This window comes from Plecotus auritus (genome assembly GCF_963455305.1).
Source record: "Plecotus auritus genome assembly, chromosome: 2".
Taxonomy (NCBI): Eukaryota; Metazoa; Chordata; class Mammalia; order Chiroptera; family Vespertilionidae; genus Plecotus; species Plecotus auritus.
In genome coordinates, this window is record NC_137771.1 from 64,257,563 (window position 1) to 64,285,363 (window position 27,801).

Genomic DNA, 27,801 nt, shown 5'->3' on the forward strand with positions numbered 1-27,801 from the left:
CAGAAAACAGTGTGGTGATAGACAGGGAAAGAGGGTAGGGCTAGGTGGAGGTGGGCAAAGAAGGAGAAAATGGGGATGGAAAGAGACTGCTTGGGGCAATGGGTGCACGATAAAGTGTGCAGATGATGTTTTGTTGAGTTGCACACGTGAAACCTGTATAATTTTGTGAACCAGTGTCATCCCAGTAAATTCAATTTAAAAAAAGAAGCTATTATAGTGTAAGAGTTAATGTCAACTACATAGCTAATCCTTGACCACCTATTCTGTCTTTACTGGGTGCCACAAATAAAGATGAATACAGTTATAAAAAATCCATAAATGTTCATTGTCATGCACACAAATTAAATTTATCTAGAGAATTATCTTAAACAATGCAACTCCAGATGATATGGTATGAGGGTTTAGTTGGAGGTAGTGGTTGAAATCATAGCAATTGGGTATACTGAAGAAATCCAAAACTTCATGGGGGCAAGTTTAGGTGATGAGGGATAATTTGGGAGTTTTGGATTTCGTGTGGTTATTGAAGAATGCAGAGATTAACCTGATGATCTCTTGGGATAGTGGAGAGAATTTGGTAGAGGTAGGGTGACAGGAAATGTGGTGTCATCACTCCTGCTGATGGTGTTAAGGCTAGGGAAGAATGGCTTACTATGAGTGCAAGATGTTCTATGGCCCCCAATTCTCCTAATTCTGCCGTGGCCATGTCAAAGCTTGGGAGGAAGGACAGTCTCTTTAAGAACACAAGGAGCTTAGGGAGTCTCCTTTTATCCTGTCAAAGCTGATACCATGGAAGAGGTTTCCTTTAGCAGAGTCCACACCCTTTCTATGGTCTCATACCTGCCTCCTTCAAACATCTTCATTATTTGCCTAGTCCCTGATACATTAGAGTTTAAAACAAAATATAGCCACCACTTGGAACTGGCAGAAAGAATACTAGGAGACCTGAAACCTTTCTCAAAACACCACACTATAACCAAACTAGAGGCTCAGTGCACGGATTCGTGCACTGGGGCCCACTGTGGGAGCGTAGCTCATCCCGGTCAGCCGAGTGGCTGTGGACCTGTCCTCTGAGCAGCTTCTCCCACTGTGGGAGCACACTGACCACCAGGGGGCAGCTCCTGCGTTGAGCGTCTGCCCCCTGGTGATCAATGTGCATCTTGGCAACTGGTTGATGGGTCATTCTGGTCATCCGCCATTCAGTTGCTGGGCTTTTATAGATAATGTCACAGTATAATATCTGATTTAAAAGATAATATCAGATTTAACCACCCTCCAGGCTGGCTAGCAGGAGTCTCCCAAGTCTGAACCATCTACTTGCTGCCTACCTTTTCATTCTAGAAAAATATCAAACAAAAGCACTATCTCAAAGTAAAATGCACAGTGCTTAAAACAAGCCTAAAGGGTTAAAAAATGTAGACTCATTGTTTTGACACTTCATCTGTACAATCTGTATGAAAAGGAAGCACGCTTACCTGTAATTCCCCATATGTCGATTTTCGTGTTGTTCTTTAGAGACTTGCTTTCGCACTTGAACAAGTCTCTCTTTCTAGAAATACAGAAATTTGACAAATAAAGCCTGGCAAATGAATTATGCAATTCAAAACGTTGGTGTGTTAAAACAGTCATACCAACTCCTCTTTCCGCCTCTCCAGCTGATGCCTCTGCTGCTCCCAGTCTGAGGAACCTGGCAAGAGCCTTTTGATTGAATTCTGACCATAAAGCCTCCTCTGAGCCTCGGCTTTTTGTTTGGCCAAGTTTCTCCTTTTATCGCTGGTCCTAAAATATAAAACACAAGATGCCATTCTAGAATTCCAATTCTGATCTTATCCCTGTGAGGAGAAGAAGCAGAAAAGGAGACACAGTGACAATAGGAATCAATGTTTATTAAATTATATATTCACATACGTTATATTCATCTAATAATCCATCAAATAAGGGTCTCTCCATAGTAAATAGAAGTTCTGAAGGTAACAAAATAAAATGAAAACAGTGTAACGATGTACTAGCTGTACAATCCCAGGTTAATTACCTGCTGAGTCTGTTTCCCCATCTATTAAATGCTAACAATAATGTTTCCCTCCTACAGTTCTTATAAAGATCAACTTGTGGTATCAATAATAGGTCCTTAATGAATATTGGTCCCTTTCTCTTCCTTCAACAATTCCATTTATATTTAAGTATTCCCTCATTTACACTAACCACTCCTTAGTATATTTTTAATTCTGACTGAAATCCTAGCCTAACAATCATTATTTCTTTGAAGACTTCTGCATAGTCCTTCTCATTTTTGCCCAATCATGCAAATTTAGTTACAGCTGTCTGATTTTTATAGGATAAATCCTGTTGGGAGACTGCTTTCCTCTGAAACTCATTCCTCTCTCTTCCCTCCCATGTAGCAGGTGCAATCTGTGGAGAGTACCTGTTTAATGAGTACCTGTTTAATGAGTACAGACTTTCCCTGTTTAATGAGTACAGACTTTCAGTTTTGCACAATGAAAAAGTCCTGAAGATGGATGGTGGTGATGGTTGAACAACACTGTGCACGTACTTAATGCCACTGAATTGCATGCTTAAAAATGGTTAAGATAGTAAATTTTATGTTAAGTATATTTTACCCCCCCCAATAAATTTAATGAGTTGATATTCACCAGAGGAACAAAGATAAATGTACATTTAAATGAGAATATGTGCAAAAACCATGAACATGTGGAATAGCACCACACATGCGTTCTTAGAAAAATTAATTCCAAGGCAAGGGAAAGAACAAAAAGTGATCATATTGATGAGAGATGCAAAGACCAGATCAAACACTGTTTTGTATACAATCTAAAGATCAAAACTGCTTTGATGCAATGTTTAAACTTTATCTGATAGAGTATAAACAACGTGATCAGAATATCAGAGTTTATAAATATCTTTTCAAATGTTGGCATTCCTCGCCGGCCTGCTGTGGCTCAGTGGTTGAGTGTCAACCCATGCACCAAGAGGTCACCGGTTCTATTTCCGGTCAGGACACATGCCCGCAGTTGTGGGCTAGATTCCCAGCAACAGGCAGCAGGAGGCAGCCAATCAGTGTTGATCAATGTCAATGTTTCTCTCTCATCAATGTTTCTATCTCTCTCCCTCTGCATTCCTCTCTCTCTAAAACCACTTTTTTAATGTTGGCATTCCTCAGGACTCTGCCAGCCCCCCTTTACTTCTCAATATGTACACTCTATGTGCTTTCATCCATTAGACCCAACAGCAATCTATCCCTACTGCAGTAGTAGTTAACACTTGTCAAATGACTTGCAGTAGTAGTTAACACTTGTCAAATGACTTGCAGAGCAACAGAGTAGAGGCTGAAAAATGGGGTGAAGTTAGCACTAGAAGAAGGCAGAAAGCCAGTAAAATAATCCAGGAGAGAAATGAGAAGTCATTAAACTTAGTGAGACTAAGAAATTAAGTGGTAGTCATACATTGTACAAGATTCAGTTGATTTATAATAAAGGAAGGAGCTAATGATAACTCCCAGCTTTCTAGCCTGAATATTTATATGGATGGTTTTATCATTAACTAGCAAAGCAAAGCAAGACACAAAACTAGGTCTGAGTGATTATCATTGTAAGTACTTTTCTATGAGCATATGGTTTCCCTTTTAATAACTGAGCCACTTAAGGAGAGAAAATTTTACTCATTTTTCTATCTCCATCTTCTAGCACAATATAAGCTAAGAATGTACATTAAATATATGAAAAGATTTTTCTTTTGTGGGTTAAAGGTAATTGACATCATTAGCAGAAGAAAAGAGAGAAACCCAGCGAGAGAACTATAATTGAAGGAGAAGATAATTAAACTTCTGGTCATATTGAATTTCAAGTGTCATCAGGACATTCACCCATTCATTCATTTACTTACTGCCTTACTAAGTTCACTCACTCATTACAAATTAACTGAGCCCCTATTAGACCAGAAACATCGAGTGTAAATGCTCAGCAGAGATCTGCAAATGCAAGACCAGAGCCCAAGAGTGGACAGAGCTGTTGAGAGGAACCCTAATCTGTACCTCAATACAGTTGTAGACCTGGGACTCCAGTGTCTGACTCACAAACGATGTCACAAAAATGAATGAGACTGACACAGAGGGAAAGAGGTCTGAGGCAAGAATGCAGTGAAAAAGTGACAAGTAAGGGGACGTAAATGAAATCTTAGAAGACACAGAAATGCTCAAAGTTAAGTGAATTCAAAGTAGAGTGTCAAAGAGGCCAGTGAGAATCAATTTTCAAGGGCAGGGTAGCATGAAATGCTGCATACACCATACACATGTAGCCTTGGAACTAGTCGTTAATAAGGGTCAGGTAATCTAATGTAACCTAATCCAATCTAAACTAAACTAATAAACAGTACAGTATTTCAGACTCACAGAACTCATGAGACTATAATTATCTTTACTAGACTCAATTTTAATGATTCTAATACAATACTTATGGGGGGAAAATGATTCTTCTTATCAACACACCAATACTCCCACTATACAAGATTGCCTCTTCCTTTTATTACTGAAAAAGCACCTTTTTTAAAGGTATATATATATTTTATTGATTTTTTACGGAGAGGAAGGGAGAGGGAAAGAGAGTTAGAAACATCAATGAGAGAGAAACACCGATCAGCTGCCTCCTGCACACCCCCTACTGGGGATGTGCCCGCAACAAAGGTACATGCCCTTGACCGGAATCGAACCTGGGACCCCTCAGTCCACAGGCCGATGCCCTATCCACTGAGCCAAACGGGATAGGGCAAAAAAAGCACCTTTTTTACTTATTACTATTTTACTATTTACCTTTACTTATTATTCTTTCTCTTTTTTTTTTTTAATATATTTTATTGATTTTTTACAGAGAGGAAGGAAGAGTGATAGATAGTCAGAAACATCGATGAAAGAGAAACATCGACCAGCTGCCTCCTGCACACCTCCCACTGGGGATGTGCCCGCAACCAAGTTACATGCCCTTGACCGGAATCGAACCTGGGACCTTTCAGTCCGCAGGCTGACGCTCTATCCACTGAGCCAAACCGGTTTTGGCTATTCTTTCTCTTGTTCTGCATATAGCCTCTTTTGTACTATCTTGTCTCTGAAGACCCCATGCCAAATGTTTCAGAAAACTATTTGAATCTGAACTCAAATTACATTGTGCCATCCAAGTACAAAGGGGATCATTCTGACCCCTCAGTATGAGGTTCAGTATTCTCAGGGGCTGTGATATATACTCTGAGCTACATAAACGCTTTGGGATTTTCTTGAGACTGAAAGATACATTTACAGTATGAATTTTGGGGTACATGTGGAGCCATATTATAAGTAAAGCATCCTACTAGGAATTGTGGCCTGGCAGGCATAGGCTCAGTGGTTCATCAACCTATGAATCAGGAGGTCATGGTTCGATGCCCAGTCAGGGCACATGCCCGGGTTATGGCTCGATCCCCAGTGTGGAACATGCAGGAGGCAGCCAATCAATGATTCTCTCTCATCATTGATGTTTCTATCTCTCTCTTCTTCTCCCTTCCTAGCTGAAATAAATAAAAATATATATTTTTAAAGAATTGTGTAGAATAGCAAAGTATATGCTCCTTGACTTCAAGGATCTTAGATCAAATTGAAAGGGAAAATCTGCTATGCCCAAGTAAAAGAGCACAGAGCATAAAAGGGTAAACAAAGCAATAAGCCATGTCCTATGCAGACTCTAATTCCTCCTGAAGTTCAAACAAAGAAAAGATTAACTTGTGCTAATACACCATAACAAAAGATAGAATTTGAGACATAGGTAGTAAGGAAAGGCATTCAGGGTAAGGAACAGAATAAATCATCAATGAGAATAGGCTACACATGTGAGAAAAATCCTATATAATAAAGCCCTAATATGCAAATTGACCGAACGGCAGAACAACCAGCTGCTATGACATGCACTGACCACCAGGGGGCAGACGCTCAATGCCGGAGCTGCCCCCTGGTGGTCAGTGCACTCCCACAGGGGGAGCACCACTCAGCCAGAAGCCGTGTGGCTGGCAAGCGCAACGGCAGTGGCGGAAGCCTCTCCTACCTCTGAGGCAGCGCTAAGAACCTCTCGGCAGACATCCCAAGGGGTCCTGGACTGCAAGAGGGCGCAGGCAGGGCTGAGAACCCCTCTCTGCCAAGTATATGAATATCATGCACCAGGACTCTAATAATGTGATAATCAGCTTAACTAAAACAGTTTGGGTTGGAGAGAAATAGCAAATAAGATGAAAAAGCTAAAGTTAAGTTATATTATGAAAGAGCTTAGATTAAGTGTTGGCAATAGAAATCCAATTAGGTTCTTGAGCAGAAATGTAACAATAAAAAAAGATCATCATGATAGTCTGATTAAAATAAATATAAATAGGGAATCACAGAATAATTTATTCTATCCAAAAGTAAAATAGAAGAAACCAAGATGGCAGCATTGGTAAACACCTAAACTGCTGCCTCTCACAACAATTTCAAAACTACAACTAAAAGACAAAACGGACATCATCCAGAACCACAGGAGGGCTGGCTGAGTGGAAATTCTACAACTAGAAGGAAAGAGAAAAGCACACTGAGACTTACAGGAGCTGCAGAAGGCAGAGGTACGGAGGCGCGCACGTGGAGAGGGCTGGCAACTGAGTACACGGCTGCCTTTCTCAATTGGGAGGGAGACAAAAGCTCCCGACTGCTCTGAACTCCAGTTCCGGGCGAGACTCTCGGGACCCAGAATCATTCAGGGAGAAACTGGACTGTATGGCAGCGGGCGGAACTCAAGGGCAGCTTTCTCTCAGAGGTGCTTGCAGCAATTACTGCAGGACACTGAGAACCAGGGGCCTCTTAGGGCAGGGCTATCGGGAAGCCATCACTGTTTGCTCTGCCCTGAGATCCCACCCCACGAAGCCATTGCTGATTGCTCTGCCCTGAGACTCAGCCCCATCCAAAATGAGCCCAGAGGCTTTTGCATATGAATGGCTTGGTCCTTTGAATTTTAAACTTACCTAACAAACTGCAGCTTAGTCAGTGAGACCCAGAACATCCAAAAGAAGGCCCAAGGCTCCACAGCAGCTTGCATTGCTTCACAGCTAGGCCTCATCGAGCACCTCCAAAACCCAAACAAAGAAGAGGAATCTGCAGATCTCTCCATAGCTCCTGCTGGGTGGTCTCAGGGAGAGGCTAAATTAGCACCTCCTTGGAGATCCAAGAGCCAGTATACCCAGGGGTCAGAGTGGGACCATCCAGATTACAACTCCTCAGATCGATAAAGGAAACACTCAGGGGGCAGACTCAGTGAGCACCAAAGCCCCACTGAAGCGAGTCTTGTCTCATAAGGGTGTCTCCAGCACAGAAGTTCTCCCAGCATAGACACAGCTGATCCTCACAGCCAATTGGCCTGGAGGTCAATTCCCCCCAGTGATACCAACAACAATCAAGGCTTAACTACAATAAGACTGTGCACACAGCCCACAAAGGGGTGCACCAAGAGTGTCCACCTCAGGTAACTGGGGAGGCTGAGCCACTGGGCCCTATAGGACACCTAGCACACAAAGCCACTCTATCAACTCAGGGAAACAACCAAAACGCGGAGACAAAGAAACAGGTCACAAATGAAAGAAATGGAGGAAAGCAAACTACTGGATATAGAGTTCAAAACCACGGTTATAAGGTTTTTCAAGAATTTTCTAGAAAAGGCCGATAAATTTAGCAAGACCCTCAAGGATATGAAAAAGGACCAACTAGAAATTAAGCATACACTGACTGAAATAAAAAAAAATAATATACAGAGACCCAACAGCAGATTAGAGGATCGCAAGAATCAAGTCAAAGATTTGAAATATGAAGAAGCAAAAAACACCCAACTGGAAAAGCAAAACGAAAAAAGAATCCAAAAATATGAAGATAGTGTAAGGAGCCTCTGGGACAACTTCAAGCATACCAACATCAGAATTATGGGGGTGCCAGAAGAAGAGAGAGAGCAAGATACTGAAAACCTATTTGAAGAAATAATGACCGAAAACTTCCCCCACCTGGTGAAGGAAATAGACTTACAAGTCCAGGAAATGCACAGAACCCCAAACAAAAGGAATCCAAAGAGGACCACACCAAGACACATTATAATTAAATTCCAAGAGCAAAAGACAAAGAGAGAATCTTAAAAGCAGCAAGAGAAAAACAGTTAATTACCTACAAGGGAGCACCCAAATGATTGTCAGCTGATTTCTCAACAGAAACTATGCAGGCCAGATGGGAGTGGCAAGAAATATTCAAAGTGATGAATAGCAAGAACCTACAACCAAGATTACTCTACCCAGCAAAGTTATCATTCAGAATTGAAGGTCAGATAAAGAGCTTCACAGATAAAAAAAAAAAAAAAAAGCTAAAGGAGTTCATCACCGCCAAACCAGTATTATATGAAATGCTGAAAAGTATTCTTTAAGAAGAGGAAGAAGAAAAAGGTAAAGATAAAAATTATGAACAACAAAGTGACAATAAATACATATCTATCAACAAGTGAATCTAAAAATAAAGTGAAAATCTGATGAACAGAATAAACTGGTGAATATAATAGAACCAGGGGCATAGAAAGGGAGTGGACTGACAATCCTCAGGGGGAAAGGGGTGTGGGGGGTGCGGGAAGAGACTGGACAAAAATTGTACACCTATGGATGAGGACAGTGGGGGGGTAGGGGTAAGGGCAGAGGGTGGGTGGGAATCGGGTGGAGGGGAGCTATGGGGGGAAAAAAGAGGAACAACTGTAATAATCTGAACAATAAAGATTTATTTTTTTAAAATGGACAAAAGTAAAATAGTCTATATAAAAATTAATCCAATAATTTTATATAATAAAGAGGTAATATGCAAATTGACCATCACACCCTCACAAGATGGCTTCCTATGACCAGGCTGGCAGGGGGGTTGGTGTGGGATGACCAAACGACTGAACAAGCAGGCTGCGTGGGGTGACCAGGCCAGCAGGGGGGCTGTGAGGGGCAACCAGGCTGGCAGGGGGGACGTTTGGGGGTGATCAGGCCAGCAGGGTGGGCAGTTGGAAGCAACCAGGCTGGCAGGGGGTGAGTTGGGGGCAACTAGGCCGGCAGGTGGAGGCAGTTGGGGGCAATTAGGCTGGCGGGGGGGGCAGTGAGGGGTGACTAGGCTGGCTGGGGGATTGGGCCTAAACCGGCAGTCGGTCGGACATCCCCCGAGGGGTCCTGGATTGGAGAGGGTGCAGGCTGGGCTGAGCAGATCTCCCCTCCCCCGCCCCGTCGTGCACCGGGCCTCTAGTATTTAATAAATAGGCAAGAATTTTCCTAGTGTTCTCAGCTCCTGCTTATGTTTCCACTAGAGGCCTGGTGCATGAAAATTCATGCACTGGAGGGAGGGGCATCCCTCAGCCCCGCCTGCCCCCTCTCATAGTCTGGGAGCCCTCAGGGGCCGGAGGTGACCCAGCGATCAGGGAAAGGCGACGCCCCATCACACCTCTGCTACTGCCACTGCCAGCAGCACAAGCCTTGGCCGGCCCTGGTTACCTGAGCCTCAGGCGGCCCTGGGTGGCTAGGCAGCCACCATCCAAGGCTTGCCTGTGCCTCAGGCCAGCCCTGGGGACCTGGGGGGCTGAGGAGACTGGGGGACTCCGGAGGCAGGCGTGCAGAGCGGCCAGGCCCACCTAGGGACGGGTCCAGCCTTGCCATATGCCTCCCGCCCAGGCAGGGCTGAGGGGACTGGGCACCACCATCTTGTTGTTGTGGGCACTGCCATCTTTGAGGGTGGGGCAGTCAATTAGCATATCCCCTCCTTATTGGCTGTGGGTGCCGCCATCTTTGTGATGGTGTGAGGGTCAATTACCATATTCCCTCTTTATTAGATAGGATGATGTGCCCATCGCAAACCTCACCACAGAGAAATACAAGTCTAACACATATGCCCATGGAGCCCTCCATCTGGCTGGAGAGAAAAGGCACCGCTGCAGCCTAAGCTTTATTAGCATATGCTCTAAATGTTATGAATTGTACTAAATTCTCTCAGTGGAACAACACTAAGAAAATTAAGAAAGATGAAGTCCAATTCTCCCTTAGTTTTAAACCTAGAAATGTCTCACTGTTTCAATGTATATATCTCACTTTTAAGAAGACCAAAAACACCCATAGGTAAGGTCCTGAATTAGTACCATCACTGGCAAAGTCAAAAGACATGCCAGAAAGAAAAAGAAAATTCAAGGTCTACTCATACAATAGTAAATGCCAAAAAAAAGTATAGGCATATTGCTTAAGTAATCCAAAATAATGATACACCATGTAAGCTAAATAAATAAAAAAATTTCTTTTCATTTCTTTTAACATAATTGAGATATCAGTAGAATTTAGGCAAATGGTTCTTTAATCTGGCAAAAGGAAGAGTCATATGAACATTTTTGAACAAATTTATATGTCTATCTCTTTTTCTAATGATGCTTTCCATGAAAGGTACTTTTCAATCAGGTATCTGCTAAATGCTTGGAAACATTTAACATAAACAAATTGCATGGAAACATCCAACAGCTTCTTTAAAGCTCTTAAAATGACAAGTGGAATCAATTGAAATCATAAAATCTCTAAGATCAAAAAAGGTCCTTTAACCCAACACTCTAAGTGCTGTTTCAACACTTATAATTGCAAATATTTCATTACTTCTTTGAGAAGTTCAGTTAAACTTCTAAAATATTTATTTCATTATGAGTCAAAAGCTTTCCCACATAATAGCGTTTAGAATACTTGACGTCCATGATCATATACACTGCAACCAGCAGCCCCACTTCTGGGTATATATCCAAAGGAGTTGAAATTAGGATTCATATCAATATCTGCACTCCTGTACATATTGTAGCATTAGTCACAATAGCCAAGATAATAGCAACCTAAATGCCCATCAGTGTATGAATGTATAAAGAAAATGTGGTGCATAATACAACAGAATCAGAATATTATTCATCCTTTAAAAAAAGGGGGTGGAAGAATCCCACCGATATTTTTCAATGGGAAGGTTAAGCCTCACTTAACAACTGCCTTTCTTTTCTGTTTACCCAAGTAGCAAGATATATTGGGAAGACCTCTGGAGAGAAAGGCAGGAAATCCATGTTTGAGATGTTTTACTTTCTGAATGACCTCTCTGCTTTAGTTTCTTCTTATAAGGTGAGGAGATAAGCTAGAGCATTTCCTAAGGCAGTCTCCAATTCAACTTCATATTCAATATTAAACTTGCTGCTCCTTAGCTGCTCCTTAGGGAGCGCACTGACCACCAGAGGGCAGCTCCTGCATTGAGCGTCTGCCCCCTGGTGGTCAGTGCGCGTCATAGTGACTGGTTGTTCCGTTGTTTGGTCAATTTGCATATGGGGCTTTTATTATATAGAATAAGTATAGCAATACTCTAACTTAACCATATTTATTTACTGTAGGTTCAGAGCCTTAAATGAGGAGAAAGAAAAACTGTGTGTTACAGGAGAGGAAAAGACACTTGAAAAAAATAAATGGGTTTGAAGAATGGAATCAAGAAATTCAAAATATAAAATACAAAAAATGTCAAGCCAATCCCACGTACAAATGAATGTTCTATGTCAGATGTGATGAAAATTTTCCAAAAGATAGAGGAAACACTTTACCTGATGTTGAGGAGCTTCAGTGCATTTAGCAGCACCCCCCTTTTTACATCATAGTCTATTTTCTGATCAGTCCCAAAGCTCGGAGCTCGGTTGATCTAAAATTTACAAAGAAAACAATGAGAGTAGCCACATGTGGGTAGGCCAAAAAATACAGGGTGTTCCCCCAAAACTGTATACATGCTTTAACAGCTGATTGCTCAATTTTGAATACGAAATGAATTTTAATAAACACTGCCTTTATAATTATTCAAAGTATGTGTATATATTTTGGGATGCCCTATATTTAATACATATTTGTTAATCTAATGTGGGATCCCCAACCAGTAGAAGGACTCTACAATAAACCTCAAAGCTCTGCATGGTAATGGCCCAGTTACTATGCCAAGCCTCCCTTCCCCATCACCCTAAGCCAGGGCATAAGGAATTGAATATCACCATCCCTTCCCCCCTGATGCCTTGGCTCAGGATCTTTAGTCAGCATATCTGTCCGCCCCCTCCTCTCTACTCTCCAACCAAATTACCCCAAGCACTCTGAGTTTTAACTTCAGAGAAGTAAAAGTGACTCATCCTTCTATTGCTAACTGAAACATAAATTTTGCTTCTTCCTACCTAGATCAGACAAGATTCATCAATTTTCATTTCCAAAGGCACTCACTACATATAACTCAGAAGATACCATTAAGGGCAGCTGCAGACTAACCTCCATGACCTTTCTAACTCTATAAGGACTCATGGGAATAAATGAGCCATGTGTGGTTGTGATGTCATTTCCGACATCATTGCCAGGATTTCATTAGACAAAAAGCAAAAAATAACTGTATGTACCCAGAAATCCATTAGACAATATACTAACACTTCAGCAGCTGGAGTTTTGTTTTTGTCTTTGTTGTTGTTGTGAAAATGTAACTGGAACAGCCTGTGTTTAAGAAAATTAAACACTGCTGATTTCACAACTGCAGCTTAGCTTCATGACCACCAGATAACCCCACAGGCTATCTAAAATCATATGCTATGGGTCATAGACAAGGGCTGTCTGATACAAATCCATCACCATGAGAGATAACGTAGTTGATGGCATGCATTTTACAATTGGTAGCTGAACGAAAAACCACATTAAACTTAAGAAATCATTCAGAAATACAAATGCCTGTAATTAGGAATATGGCATGGGATCACTGCAGAAAAATTAGTAAATAGAAGCTAAATAAAAACCAGAAAGATCACCGGTAGCCTGACTACCTAGTGTATTGTTAATCATTTAATAAATGGTATTCCAGATATTTGCTATGCCTATTTATAATATTCATTTTCCCTTCCCAATAAATGTCTATATTTAATTATACTATTTTACAATCCAAGTTTTTCTTTTAACAATGTATTATGAAAATCTTCCATGCCAACATTTTGACGGATGCATGATAGTCTTTTTATAGAGATACTAGAGGCCCGATGCATGAAATTCATACAAGAGTAGGCTTTCCTTTCCCCAGCTACCGGCACCGGATTCCCTCCGGCACCTGGGACCTGGGCTTCCCTCGCAGCCCCAGCTTCATCCAGGTTTTCCAGAAGGACGTCTGGAAGGATGTCCAGTCCAATTAGCATATTATGCTTTTATTATTATAGATGCCAAACTGTATTTCTCCTTTGCTAATTTCTGATTCAGAAGGTGATTAACATATTCCCGCCTGTGTGCTTTGCTCTTAAGGGAAGGGAGTAGCTTGGTAATTGCAAGAACATCCATTTATTCCAATGTTATTCAAGTGTTATCTCTTAAACGTGCAGAGAAAGGGTAATGTCTTTTATATGAAAAATGTTTCAACCATTCCATAGTGACTCAAATCTCTAGAATTTGTAATACAATGATAGTTCTGCTATTACATGTAAGTAACTGATTATAAAATTAACCAAATATTTATGAACTGATTATTATTAATTGATTCACTGAAATATTATCTGTATAGAATTCCTTAGGTGCTCCATTCTAAAACTGCAGCCTGGAATTCTGCCAGGCATATCCCTCCTGCAGGATGGTAATTTGGGACAATACAATCTCAGACTCCTCTCTCTTATCTATTTCAAAGTCTTCCCCCCTGCTATCACATAAAAGAAACTGGTCTATGAAGAAATGTAACCAATTAAACTAATACATGAAAAGGTTAAACAGAACAAAACACCTTTTGTTCAATTAATGTCTCAGATTTTTAAAATTTTTATGAGAATGGTACAGAAAAAAATAAGAGAAGAACCACAAACGGCTCACAGAAGAAACTCTGAAAATTGGGTTTCATACAGCCAAAATTCTACTCTGTAATGGTGATGGCTTCTCTAGTTCTCATTGCCTAAATTCTAAAACAGACAAAACCTAGCCAATGTTATAGTCTTAAAATTCAGCAGCTTGTAAAAAGATGCAAAAATGGAAATTATTAGAAAGCAAATTAAATTAGTATTATTTATTAACTGTCCAAATCATAGTTGTATTATCAAAACAAGCACAATCATTTCATGCGCATATAAAAGTATCCAGAATAGATTCTGTGCTCCTAAATTAGTGCTGTTCCCTCTGCCCAGTAACTTCTCCCCACCCCACCTCCATTTCTCCAAACCCCAACCCCTATCCCACCTTCTAAATACCCTGCTAGGTGTTCCCTCTTCTGCAAAGATTGTTTTAACTCAAATACACACGTGAACACAGAGAGGTTAGTCAGTTTATTGTTTGTGCTGGCACCCTGCTTCCTACTTACACCTACAACCATTACCATAAAATACATATCTGAGTCCCTGCAAGTGGTTTGTCTTATTCTTCTTGTATCTCTACCACCTGGCAAAATTTCTTATTGAAATTAATTCAAGACCCTGCTGGCATGACTCAGTGGTTAAGCATTGACCTATGAACCATGAAGTCACAGTTTAATTCCCACCAGGGCACATACCTGGGTTGCAGGTTCGATCCCCAGTGTGGGGCGTGCAGGAGGCAGCTGAAACACTGATATTTCTATCTCTCTCTCCTTCTCCCTTCTTCTTTAAATCAATTAAAATATTTTTTAAAAAGAGAAATTAATTCAAGGATACTTAAAGTATGAGTATTCATATCCATCAAAATTCAATGTTTTTCCCTAAAAATGTTTTCTATGCTTGAAAATTTCTGCAATTTGCCTCTACAAATCATTACTGGCAATTATTCCAGTGAACTAAAAGTTATCACATTCTCAGAAGCACCATCTCCGTTGCTCCACTGGATGGCGCCAAAAGGTTTTTAACTACATATTAGAACCACTACCATTGCAGCTGAAAATACGAAGAAACAAAATCTACATAAGGTTCTTTTCACTATTTAAATATAATTAAATGTTCATTCTCCACAGCTGTTAGTTTTGTTTTGTTTTGTTTTGGAGTTTTTTAATGGTTCTGATTGATCCAGAAATGATGAAAAAAATGAATAGAAAATGAAAATATGTTAATGCAAACAATGGTATTTAGCCATTGGTTATTGTGGAATTTTGTAATGGTTCTTATTGACCTAAAAATGAAGGAGAGAATAAAGTAGAAGAAACATTAATGCAAACTATGTTATTTTGAGCCGTAAACACAAAACAAAACAGAATTCAACCATTCAATAAATTCTGGTTTACCCAGCTAAGTTCCAATTAGGCCACTGCTTTTAAAAACTGTAAATGTCTGTAAAGTCATTCGTCCCTGCTCTCCTTGCAGTTCTACCTCCTGCATGTGCCTTCCCTTCTTCCCCACCCATCAAGGATAAAAGACAAGTAGCAGGGATAGAAAAAAATACAGCTGACAAAACAATAACCCTATGACAGTGTCAGGCCTCAGTACACTGGACATGGTGCAGTCAAGTGCTTTGATATCCAATGGAGGGAGCTAAAGGATAAGCAACGTTCCTCATATTCATCTTATTTCTGGGACCCGAGCAGGAGCAAAAATGTGATTGGAAATATACATATTATTTGCTCATAGTACATTCAATACACACAGGAAACCACCAGCCCCCAAATTGGAAAAGTATTCTTCCCTAAGAATATATTTTGCATGTTTTGATCTCACCTATCACTCGTTCAATTTGCTTTTGCAAGCCTTGATATTAAAGATGAAACTGCAAACTTCTAAAACATTAACAAAAAAGAGAGATAATAAAACTTAAACTGAAAGGTAATTACTGTTGATACCTTTTATACGAATATATTCCTCAAAAATATAACTAATCTTGTAAGCACTAAGTGTTTAGAAACATGCTGTTTTTCTGATAAAGTTTCCTACATACGGTATTTTGTGACCATACACTCTGTGACCTAAGGTTTCTTCTGGATATATTATAAATTAATTAAGACTGGAAGGAAAGGTACAAAAAAATCTTTAAAAGTGATCATTTTAATTTTTTTCTGTATATTACTCTGTATTTTCCAGATGTTAATTGACCTTTTATAAATAAAAGGAATGACAACTCTGCCCATAGCAGGGACTGGCAGCAAACCCAAAGGCACACCACTGACGAGCTGGACATGAGGGGAGCCCCAGGTATGTGATATGGCCATAAAGGAACATTCAAGCCACCTGGGTGTCAGGATTAATGAACCCATTGGAGCGTCTCTCTTGGAGAGTGTGAAGGGAGACACACCGAGGACAGAGAGGCTGTGGTCCCGAGGCCCAGGCGCCCACACAGAGAGAGGAAAGACAGCACCTACAGGTCATGAAGTGGCGGAGCCCTGAGGCTGAGAAAATATTGGAGGAAGTAGGTAAAAAATCAGTAAAAGTAGATCCACACAAGTATTCAAAATTGCTGGCCTAGAAATTCAATGCTAATTTGGGAAAAGTAATATCAAACACATATTGATCCTTTTTTAGAACTGTTCTGTTCCACGAATTTTCATTCTCTTCCTTCCCACACACTCCACTCAGGCCTCTTTCTGCTCAGTCAATGAGACAACGGTGCCAAGTACACATTTAAAAACATTTGTTTTAACACACAGTGATAACATCTCTTCTTTAAAATGCCTTACCTCCAGAAGCCACGGCTTTAGCTTTCTATCCAACAGAATATCAAATCCCAGGACTTCGAAGCAGACACTTTCACTCCCTGGAGGCTGCCCAGGTCTGCACATCCGATAAGCATGCAGGACATGAGGCTCTGCCACAATCAGCGTCTTAACAACCAATTCCTACAAGCACAGATTTTTAAAAGGTAAAAAGTCTTATTTCTTTCTCATTTACACACGTGGCAATAAGGCCTGGACTTACAAACTAGCCCTGGGGCATCTAGCCTCAACACTGCCCTGACTTCCCTCCATCCAACTCTTCCCGGTCCCGCTCAGCTCCTGCCATGCTTGTCCCCTCTGGGATCATCTCAGTAACTGTTCCCTCTGCTTGGGACACTCTTCTCCCCCTATGCCTATGTCTGGATCCCTGATATTCAGAGAGGCCGTCCCTGACCTGGGGTCAAAACCGCCACCCATCATCCCTGACTGCATAACTTCGCAGCACAGAACCAGCCGATCTTTCCCTTGTTTTGTTAGAGCAGGGTCCTGTGTGCCTGATTTACAACCCCATTCCAGTGCCTACCATAGTACCTCACATTTAGTAGATGCTCAAAAACATTTGTGAACAAATGAGTAAACTATTTCACAAACGACATTATAGAACGTCCACTTGGACATCGGCTGGAAAGAGCGAGGAGAGAATCCCGGAGAGCTGCGTTTCTTTGTGCAATACTGCCAATGAATGAGCTGGCTGTCATCATTTTCTGTGAGGACACAGAATATGACTGGGCTGAGTTACTGATGCCAATAAAGCAAAAAGTTGTTTAACTGAAGTCGGGGAACAAGCTATGGATTGTTGAAAAGCTGTCCCGCTGGCTTTTGCTTAGAATATATTGTCTTTGGAACTGCCTCTCTACAGGTACTGTTGCCAAATGTAAACTGGCAATAGTAATAACACCTGCTGCAAAAGACTGATGAAAGGACAAAATGAGACTCCCCATGAAACTCTTGGTGGAGCGACCAGAGCACAATGAATCTGAACTAAGGGTTAGCAGCTTAACTAAACTACTGTTACAGTTATTCTGTTATTCCACTGGAAGTCCATCTCATACATCAGGTCAGACACAAAATCCCACTACCTGCTGGGAGCAATATTTAATTATATGGGAGAAGAAAATGGAAGACAGAAATTAACCTCACTGATACTCACAATCTCAACCCAGAAGCTATCTGGAAGTAAGGGTGAGAGATGCCATGAGGTTGTTCTCAGAAAATTGTATTCAAAATAACAAATTAAAGGTAACACCGAAGAATTTAAAGATGAAAGACAAAAAGCACTCCATATAAATCTTTGGAGATATTACTAAAACAACCGGAGAGTACAAAAAAAAGTTAAAACCTTACTAATTATCCGAGAGATGCAAATCAAAACGACAATGCGATACCATCTCACACCTGTCAGAATGGCTATCATCAACAAATCAACAAACGACAAGTGTTGGCGAGGATGCGGAGAAAAAGGAACCCTCGTGCACTGCTGGTGGGAATGCAGACTGGTGCAGCCACTGTGGAGAACAGTATGGAGTTTCCTCAAAAAACTGAAAATGGAAATCCCATTTGACCCAGTAATCCCACTCCTAGGAATATATCCTAAGAAACCAGAAACACCAATCAGAAAGGATATATGCACTCCTATGTTCATAGCAGCACAATTTACAGTGGCTAAGATTTGGAAACAGTCTAGGTGCCCATCAGCAGATGACTGGATCAGAAAACTATGGTACATCTACACAATGGAATACTATGCTGCCATAAAAAAGAAGGAATTACTACCATTTGTAGACACCTGGATGGAATTAGAGAACATCATGCTAAGTGAAATAAGCCAGTCAATGAAAGAAAAATACCACATGATCCCACTCATTTGGGGATAATGAAAAACATTATAAACTGATGAACAAAAAGATAGTTACAGAGGCAGTAAAGCATCAAACAGACTGTCAAATTACAGCGGTAAGGTTAGGGAGAGGTGGGGGAAATAAGAGATCAACTGAAGGACTTGTATGCATGCATATAAGAGTAACCGATGGATGCAAAACATTGGGGGGTGAGGGCATGTGTGGGAGTGGGGTGGGGGTGGGGGGCAATGGTAAGATATGTACACATATAATACCTTAATAAAAATTTGAAAAAAAAAAAAAAGTTAAAACCTTGACTAATAAGTGTCTGTGTAGAACAAGACAGTGAGGGGAATTAATAGACCCTGATTACCAATCTCTGTTTTTTTCTACATAAAAAACAACACATTTTTAGAAATATAAAGGCAAGCTTGCAGGTATATGTGAAATCAGGAGTGATATAACCAAGTACAAATCAAATTTCACTAATTCCTTCCCAAGTGTCATTGCTTTGAAATAAGATGTGTACACAAAATATACAAAAAGGCATTCAGTAAAAATGGTTTTATGAATGATTACAATAATTTTTAATCTCTATGGCCTGATTTTCTACTCATTCTTATTTAGCACAAAAACACGCATTTCTTTGTTTCATAGAAGGTATTGCTAGTTTTTAGATATAGGCAGTTATTTTTTTTTTTAAATATATTTTATTGATTTTTTACAGAGAGGAAGGAAGAGGGATAGACAGTCAGAAACATCGATGAGAGAGAAACATCGATCAGCTGCCTCTTGCACACCTCCCACTGGGGATGTGCCCGCAACCAAGTCACATGCCCTTGACCGGAATCGAACCTGGGACCTTTCAGTCCGCAAGCTGACGCTCTATCCACTGAGCCAAACCAGTTTTGGCTAGGCAGTTATTTTTATTACCCCCAAAAAAAGAAGTAATAAAAAAAAGCCTAAGTTAAATTCATAAAATTTGTAAACTATAACATAAAGATAAAAATCTACTACATTTTGCCTTTTCCACCTCCTCCTATCATTCTCTTTTTATAATGTAACTAGTGGCCTGGTGCACGAAATTCATGCATGGAGGGCGCAGTTCCCTCAGCCCAGCCTGCACCCTCTCCAATCGGGGCCCCCTTGGGGGATGTCTGACTGCTGGTTTAGGTCCAATCGGGATCAGGCCTAAACCGGCAGTTGGACATCCCTCTCGCAATCTGGGACCGCTGGCTCCTAACCACTCACCTGCCTGCCTGCCTGATCGCCCCTAACTGCCTCTGCCTGCCTGATCACCCCTAACTATCCTCCCTTGCTGGCCTGATCTCACCCCCAACTGCCCTCTCCTGCCAGCCTGATCTCACCCCCAACTGCCCTCCCCTGCCAGCCTGGTTGCCCCAACTGCCCTCCCCTGCTGGCCTGATCTAGCCCCCAATGGCCCTCCCCTGCCAGCCAGATCTCGCCCCCAACTGCCCTCTTCTGCTGACCAATTTAGTTCTGATTGGTCAGTTTCTATGCCAGTCAGCATCAAAAGCTCTGTCTCCTAGGCAGCCACTGCCTCCTCACAGTTGACCCAGATTTGGTTCTGATTGGCCGGTTTCTATGCCAGTCAGTGTCTCTGGGCCTATCAACAGGGCCTGATCAGAAAGGCAGGGCTGATCAGCAGCCCCGGTGGAGGCTTGAAGAGAAATGGAAGCAGGGCTGTTGGCCAGGCTCAGAGGGAAAGAGAGAGGCAAGTGCTGGTCAAAAGCTGCCACAGATGCTACAGATCAGCCCCTGCTTCTCTCTTCAGGTCTCTTTCTGGGCCTGATTCAAAGCCCCCTCAGCAATCACTGCTGGGTCACCAGGCCTGCAGCCGCAGTAGACAGCGCTGGGTCGCCATGGCAACCCAGCACTGACTTCCGGTTGGTCATGATTGGTCGTTACACCCTGGATCTTTATTATAGAGATATTTTGTTGATTGACCTTAAACAGAGAGATCTTTATACAGTATATGTAATTCTGAATAAAGACAAAATTTTAAATAACTAAATAAATGCAGACAAACTGACAAGATAAATGTAAGAAATGTACTTGGAAAAGTTAATAATTTATTAAGTCTTAAGTAAATGATTACTTATAGATTATTAATATACATTCTAACTAATGTAGGCAAGAATGATGCAAAATTTAGCCATTTATAGAAGAGATCATGAATGTGTCAGACCTTAATAGACTCACATTGGTCATGTTTACTTCATATCTCAAAGCTATACTTTAGGCTTTAACAGAAAAGTTAATTGCCTAACCTATTAAAAATATTAGCCTTACTTCTATACCTTCTCCCAATTTAATCATGTGGAAAAAGTACCACTTACAAGCTCAGGATACTCACTTTTCTCTGATTGATTCTCTCTATACATACTTCACTAAGGCAGCCCAACAGGTGCCACCTTTTCACAAAGACATTCCCATATGGACATGAAATATTTGGTAAAGAAAAAAAGAATATCAGAGGGTATATAAAATTTCCTTGGTCTTACTGTACTAATCATCAAATAACCTACTCATTAAATCATCCAGTTAATATAATGTATAATCTTTCATCAAAAAGCTACCGCCACTGCCCTGACCAGTTTGGCTCAGTAGATAGAACGTCAGCCTGTGGACTGAAGGGTCCCAGGTTCGATTCCAGTCAAGGACATATACCTTGATTGTGGGCACATCCCCAGTAGGGGGTGTGCAAGAGGCAGTTGATTAATGTTTCTCTCTCATCGATGTTTCTAACTCTCTATTCCTCTCCCTTCCTCTCTGTAAAAAATATCAATAAAATATATATTTTTAAAAATACCTACCACCACAAAATAAATTACTCAACTCTAATTCTTCTGATCCACTATGATAATAAATCTATCATTAGAACATTTTTTTTAATTTCCACAAAATTGGCCTTGCTAATATAAATAAGTAAATAAACACAGAATTATTGTAACCAAATTCTCGTTTGGAGGTATGTAGTTTCTCAGGAAGATATAATAGAAAGTAAACAATTTGGTGGGCATCTAACCAAATCCAGATGACAAACATTTTTCGTGAGTCTTACATTTTTAAAACTTTTGAATGGGTTGCCAATATTTATAATTCTGGATATTTACAGCTTCTATTGACAAATTAGGAGAATGAACTACCCTGGGCCTAAAATACCATGTGCACCAATAGAATAGTGCTGAGTGATATCTATGTCCTTCAGACCTCTTTCTTATGCTCTTCAAATTAGCACAGTTCCCAGCACACCCTAATTGATTCTATGCAGAAGTTACTCTTTTTCACTTGTCTGACATCTAAGAATCTTTGGATTTATGTCCTGTGACATAAAATATAAGGAGTAACAAACATCAATCAACAATCAACAAAAGATAAATATAATTATGCTTATTTTTCTCTCTAATTTTCTCAACTAAATCAAGTTCACTTATGAACTTCCATGTCCATTTCCATTACAGATTTATTTAAATTACTAGAGGCCCAGTGCACGAAACTCGTGCACTGGAGGGGGGGAGGTCCCTCAGCCCAGCCTGTGTCCTCTCATAGTCTGGGACCCCTCATTACTTACCGTCTGCCTGCTCACTCCTTACTGCTTAGCTCGCTACTCCTTAGCAGCGGGCTCCTTACTGCTCAGCTCGCTGCTCCTTAGCACTGCCACAGAGGTGGGAGAGGCTCCCGCCACCACAGCTGCACTCACCAGCCACCATCAGTCCAGCTTCTGGCTGAGTGGCGCTCCCCCTGTGTGAGCGCACTGACCACCAGAGGGTAGCTCCTGCATTGAGCATCTGCCCCCTGCTGGTCAGTGCGCATCATAGCAACCGGTTGTTCTAGTCGTTCCGCCATAACGGTCGCTTAGGCTTTTATTACATAGATATATTATTTGTCCCCAAAGAAAAGCCAAATCAAATTATATAGCCCTAATCACATTATTTTCAATAGATACAGTCTTCTAACTTGGAATACCATTTTAATACTTCTGCTAGGATTAATAAAGGGTCTGTTTCACCAAAGTTACCTTCTCATATCTGTTTCCTTTTGTTCTCTTTACCTTTACCTTTTGGAATTTCATCCACTGCCATGGCGTTACACATCAATTGCACCACAAACACATTTCTGACTGCTTGATCTTTCTACCTGAGACAGCATTTCAGGTCAAACACATCTAAAGTAAAATGCATCATCATAGCCTCACAGACTTTTAAAAACTTAGTTTGGAAGTCAATGCCTCCAAGAAGTCCTCCTCTCTCACCACCCACCCAAAGCTACTGTATGTGGTTTCCTCTGCCTCCCACAGAATCCACTGCTGCCTCTGCTGTTGTGCTTGCTACATTGCATTTCAATAACAATTTTTGTGCTGGTTTTTCCTGCCAAACTCTAAGTTTTTTAAGAACTGGAGGTGTAACTTATAAACCTTCAATTTATCAGCCAGAGATAGGCTTATATTATGGGTTCAATAAATGTTTACTGGATAAATGAATGAATAAACAAATAAGTAAAACTATTTTTCCCTTATCTGCAAAACTAAGTTCTAAATCTTCTCAAAAATAAATTCCTTCCTATTCTATTTCAGATAATGCCAACCTCATTCTCCCTCTAATTACTCCTTAAAACTAGAAGAATCTCTGAGTACTTTTCTCCCATTCTGAACATTCAATTAATCCCAATAATCTCATTGTCACCCCTTTATTGTGTTCAATTTAGGCCATTCTTTTCACTAAAAGTACTCCCAAGGGCTCTCTTCTACCTACTCTTGGTCTTCACTCTAACGGTGGAGACCAAGTAACAAAAGTAACTGCCTATATCACTCTAAAGGGTGTGGGATGAGTCTAACCCATCCCACACCCTTTTTCAGAATTACCCTTTTAGTTCATAGTGCTTGACCTTATTAGTCTCCTCCCTTAAAAACTGGATGTTAAGCCTTGATTTTCAGACCTAAAATTTAGCCTCTACCTATCTTTTCAGCCATAACTCCCCATGCATCTCCCACAAATACCAAATGTACCAACCTAGACCACTAAACAGTACTCTCACACCTCTCCATGCTTTTACTTATGTTTTCACCTCCACCTAGAATTCCCTCTCCCATCCCTAGCAGTGAAAATACTACTTATCTATCAAGGTCCATCCCAAATTCTACTTCCTTCATGAAAACATGCCTTTTCTGCCCAATCTAATATAATCTGCTCTTTATTTAAAATGCTTGGCGATCCTTTAAGTTAATTTGAGGAACGACAGTCATAATTGTGGAATAGTATACTCTTACTGAAATGTCACTCCAAAACTTGGCAACATCATGTTGATTTGCTTGCAGGAATTCTGTAAACCATTTGATGGAGCGTTTGCTGCCCTTGTTTTCTGTCTCGTCCCTTTCAAAACGCTCATTGTGCTTGTTCACAGAGTAGTTTGTCAGGTGCATGTATAACTGGGTCTGTAACAAGTAAGAACCAAAGGTATCACCTATGAGACTCTAGAACCGTGAGATGTCACAGAAAAGAAAAGCATCCAAAGATGAAAGATGATTGCAAAGTTTAAAATATACAGATTGACAATTTCATGATTACTTTGATAATTTCCAAATTAAATGGAATGGCACATTTCCCTTAACATGATTGTAGTAATCTATGTCTGCCACAGAGAGCATTAAAATAATAAGAATCTATAGAGTAATTAAATGAAAATGTGAAATTATATATTGCCAAGCAAGAAAAATACTCTTCTGTTCATTTTTTTTTTTTTTTTTTTTTGTCACTTACCGTTTTTACTCAAATTTGTGTTTAGGAAAGGAATTTTCTGAGAGAACATTCTATGTCTTTACAAAGAAAAATTAAAAAAAGAAAGCTCAAGTAAGTAGTATAAACCAAGAGACAAGACTAGCAAACACAGCCTCTGCCCCCCATCCCGGTGGGGAGGCCACAGTAATTCTTTAACAAGACAGAGTGAGTGCACTTAGCAGTCAATGCTGTTCCCCATGCAGTGCTATAGTGTCTGAATGATCAACAGCACATTTATGGTGCTCCATATTGGAGCTGTTTTGTCTTTGTCTCTTTATATCTTTATGTTTGCTGATAGTGTTTTTCTCAAATAAACTTGGAAAAGAATGGTTCCTTACAGATCTCCCATGAACATCCATCAAGTCTATAAATCCTACCCTCATGATCCATCTCCTAGAGGTGACTTCAGGTAGCACTGTTGCATCACAATGAATATAGGCTTCATGAACATGATTAGTATTTTGGCTGGTTAATAACTAAGTATATTCATGTCACATTTTTCTCACTGCCATTACTTAGGTCTACAGTCTTAAAATCTTTGAAGCAAATATGCAGGACTCCTCATTTGAATTACATGTGCCCACCACTAACTAAGAATTATTTTTTCATTTATTAAACAATATTTAAGGAGCCCCTACTACCAGTTCCCTTATTCTTCCTCTGCCAGGTTTACAAAATTTTTTCATTAATTGAACATAGTAACATTTATGATCAGTCCTTATTATTGAATTTTGAAAATATAACCAGTCTTTTTTTTATTAAATTGTTTTTCTTTTTTTTTAGAGAGAGAGAGAGAGAGGAAAGGAGAAGGAGTGAGGGATACAGGGAGGGCAGGGAGACAGAGAGAGAGAGAGAGAGAGAGAGAGAGAGAGAGAGAGAGAGAGAGAAATTTGTTGTTTCACTTATTTATGCATTCATTGTTTGATTTTTATAGGTGCCCTGACCAGGGATCAAACCCTAGTTAGGGCAAAAATATGACCATTCTTAACAAAGTTAATTATATGCATAATATTGGAAGAAAACAATAACCAGGCCTTTGACAAAAGGGGAAACAATTCTAATAAATGGTTAGAAGTTAACTAAACTTTTACTTTTAGTTAATAATAAAGCAATACATACAAAAATAAAGCTTGTTGTATAAACTATAAATTATAGTTTATTACTTTATGAAAAAATATGATAATAAATTACAGCTTAATAGACTTGAAAATCACACTGAAATAGCCATTTATGTCTCTACTTCACATTTGGTCAATGTAAATTTACAATTTCTCTTTTATTCCAGAAAAATAAGTAGTAACTCTACTTTCTGATATCTTTTGCTTCCTCTGTTTCATATACTTTCTCCCACATTCTATATGTTTAAACCATACCTCTTATACAACAGTATAAACACTGCTCAAGTACAGCCTCCTCCTTGAGGAGCTGAATACAAGCTAGCCATTTTGTACTCAACTACATAAACATTTTATCTATACTTCCTAGTGGCATCTTATTTTTTTATTTATAGTAATAGAAAAATCATTTCTGTCCAGCGCTACTGCATACACACATGTGCTTAGAAATCCATCCTTGTGCTTGCAGCACCCAGAGGGGATGACTTTTCCTGATTAGCCTTCCTGGAGCAGACACCTTTTTATATTTGATTTTTCCCAAAGCTGTCTACAGATTGGAAGTAGTCCTGTTTGTACATGCAATAATTCTAGACCAGCGATTTTCAACCTCTCATCTCCTGGCACATTACTAAAATTCTGCGGCACAATAAAAATATTGTTTCTTTCCAATCTGACAAAAAAAATAGGTATAATTTTGATTCATTCACAACTGGACAAGCTATTGTTGTGCTGCCTGTTGTCATTTTTTCACTTGATAATCTAAGGGCAAAGAGGTCAGTGCCCCTAACTAGTCAGTCAGGTATTGAATGTTTTAAGTTTTTTTGTGGCACATCAGTTGAAAATGGTTGTTCTAGACCAGGGATGGGGATGTCCAGCCCACAGCCGTTATAAGGCTCGTGAAATCATTTGGTCTGGCTCTGCCAAGGCATTAGGGGTGAGTTAATAAAATGCTTGACTAAATATAGCAAGCTAATTTTTAAGGTGATAATTTTGTATGTCCCTTGAATGATGTTATAAATATGCAAATGGCCCTTGGCAGAAAAAAGGTTCCCCACCCCTGTTCTAGACTATAAGAACCTGAGAGGAGGAACTTTCATTCATATAACCTTTAGACACAATGCGTTCTTTAAAAAGTACATGTTGAATCTATGAATCAAATCATAGATTCTGTTTGGTATCACTTACCAAATTGGACTCATTAGGTGGAATGTACTTCTCTGTTCCCATTCGCACAAGTCCATCGTGGTAGAGAAATATTTTTAGTGGATCACATGATGTTACCAGAATGTAAATTCGTAAATCAAACTTGTAGCCTTCCATTAGGAATGGCTTGTCGATGTATTCTTGAACAATCAAATGATCCTGAGATGGAAGTTTGTCACCATTTCTTATCAAAGAAATCCTAAGTTTAGAAAAAGAATCAAAAGAACAATTTGAAATGGAGTCAAGATGTTTACAAAGTTATAGCTAATACTCAAGAAGAATACAGAGGAATGGGTAACTCCAAAGTCTGTGCCTTCACAAAAGCAGTGAATTGCAAAACAATAAAAATAAGAAAGTTGTCAGAATCAACTTTTCTGGAATTCTGGAAACTAACCAAAAGCTTATAACAACCAGGGATCACTTAATCAAAAAATAAGTAAAAATAAAATTAAAAAAAAACACACACACAGCTGAATCTATGTAAAACAGCTTTGTGGCATTTAACTTACTCTGGTACCAACTCTCTACCCCCAGCTCACCAGTGGGCTTGAACAACAACCCATGTTTCCAGTACTGATACTGATTCGAGGGAGCAGAATAGACCATATTCTGATGGCTGCCTTTTTTTTTTTAACCTGTGTAGTGGCTCCCTAGAGGACCTCAAAGGACTTGCTTTTATCTTGCCTAACTGGAAACTCTCCCCAGGCTGAGGCAGCTAATTAGAGAGGCAATTATGGAGAACATTTAAAGACATATGTACTAGTCCCTGCTGCCTAAGGCAATAAAATAATCATTGGAGGAAACAACAGACCTACTAAAAAGATTTGGGGGAAAGACTGAGGAATGAGAATCTTTGAGAAATAAGGTTTTGAAAAGCTCTGACATATTTCTAGGACTCCAGAAGGCCATGTCTAAGCCCAAAGGTAGGTGCCTGCTCAGGAAAAACCTGAGAAGGCCCTAAGCCCTTACCTCTGGCTAACCAGAAGGCTCTATACAAGTAAGAAGTAAAGGCTGAGGCAGAGATAGAAATTGCCTAGTTGAGCACAGAAGGCATGCTCAAACTTAAACACACACACAATCCATCTGCAAAGACTGGGCAAAATTTTTTGGAGGGGGTAGGGTTCCAAATGTTTAAGAAAAGATCTGTC

General features: G+C 40.1%; 1 protein-coding gene across 3 annotated transcripts in view; it reads right to left on the minus strand.

The window, feature by feature from the left end:
* Positions 1-27,801, minus strand: part of TTLL7 (tubulin tyrosine ligase like 7) — a 145,026-nt gene that overhangs the window by 58,832 nt on the left and 58,393 nt on the right. For all 3 annotated transcript variants that reach the window (XM_080656222.1, XM_080656223.1, XM_080656224.1), the window contains 6 exons: positions 26,636-26,852; positions 23,828-23,992; positions 16,664-16,822; positions 11,652-11,746; positions 1,629-1,776; positions 1,473-1,546 (listed from right to left, as the gene is read on the minus strand). In XM_080656222.1, coding sequence (XP_080512348.1) covers positions 1,473-1,546; positions 1,629-1,776; positions 11,652-11,746; positions 16,664-16,822; positions 23,828-23,992; positions 26,636-26,852 — 858 coding nt within the window. The remainder of the gene's footprint in view (positions 1-1,472; positions 1,547-1,628; positions 1,777-11,651; positions 11,747-16,663; positions 16,823-23,827; positions 23,993-26,635; positions 26,853-27,801) is intronic.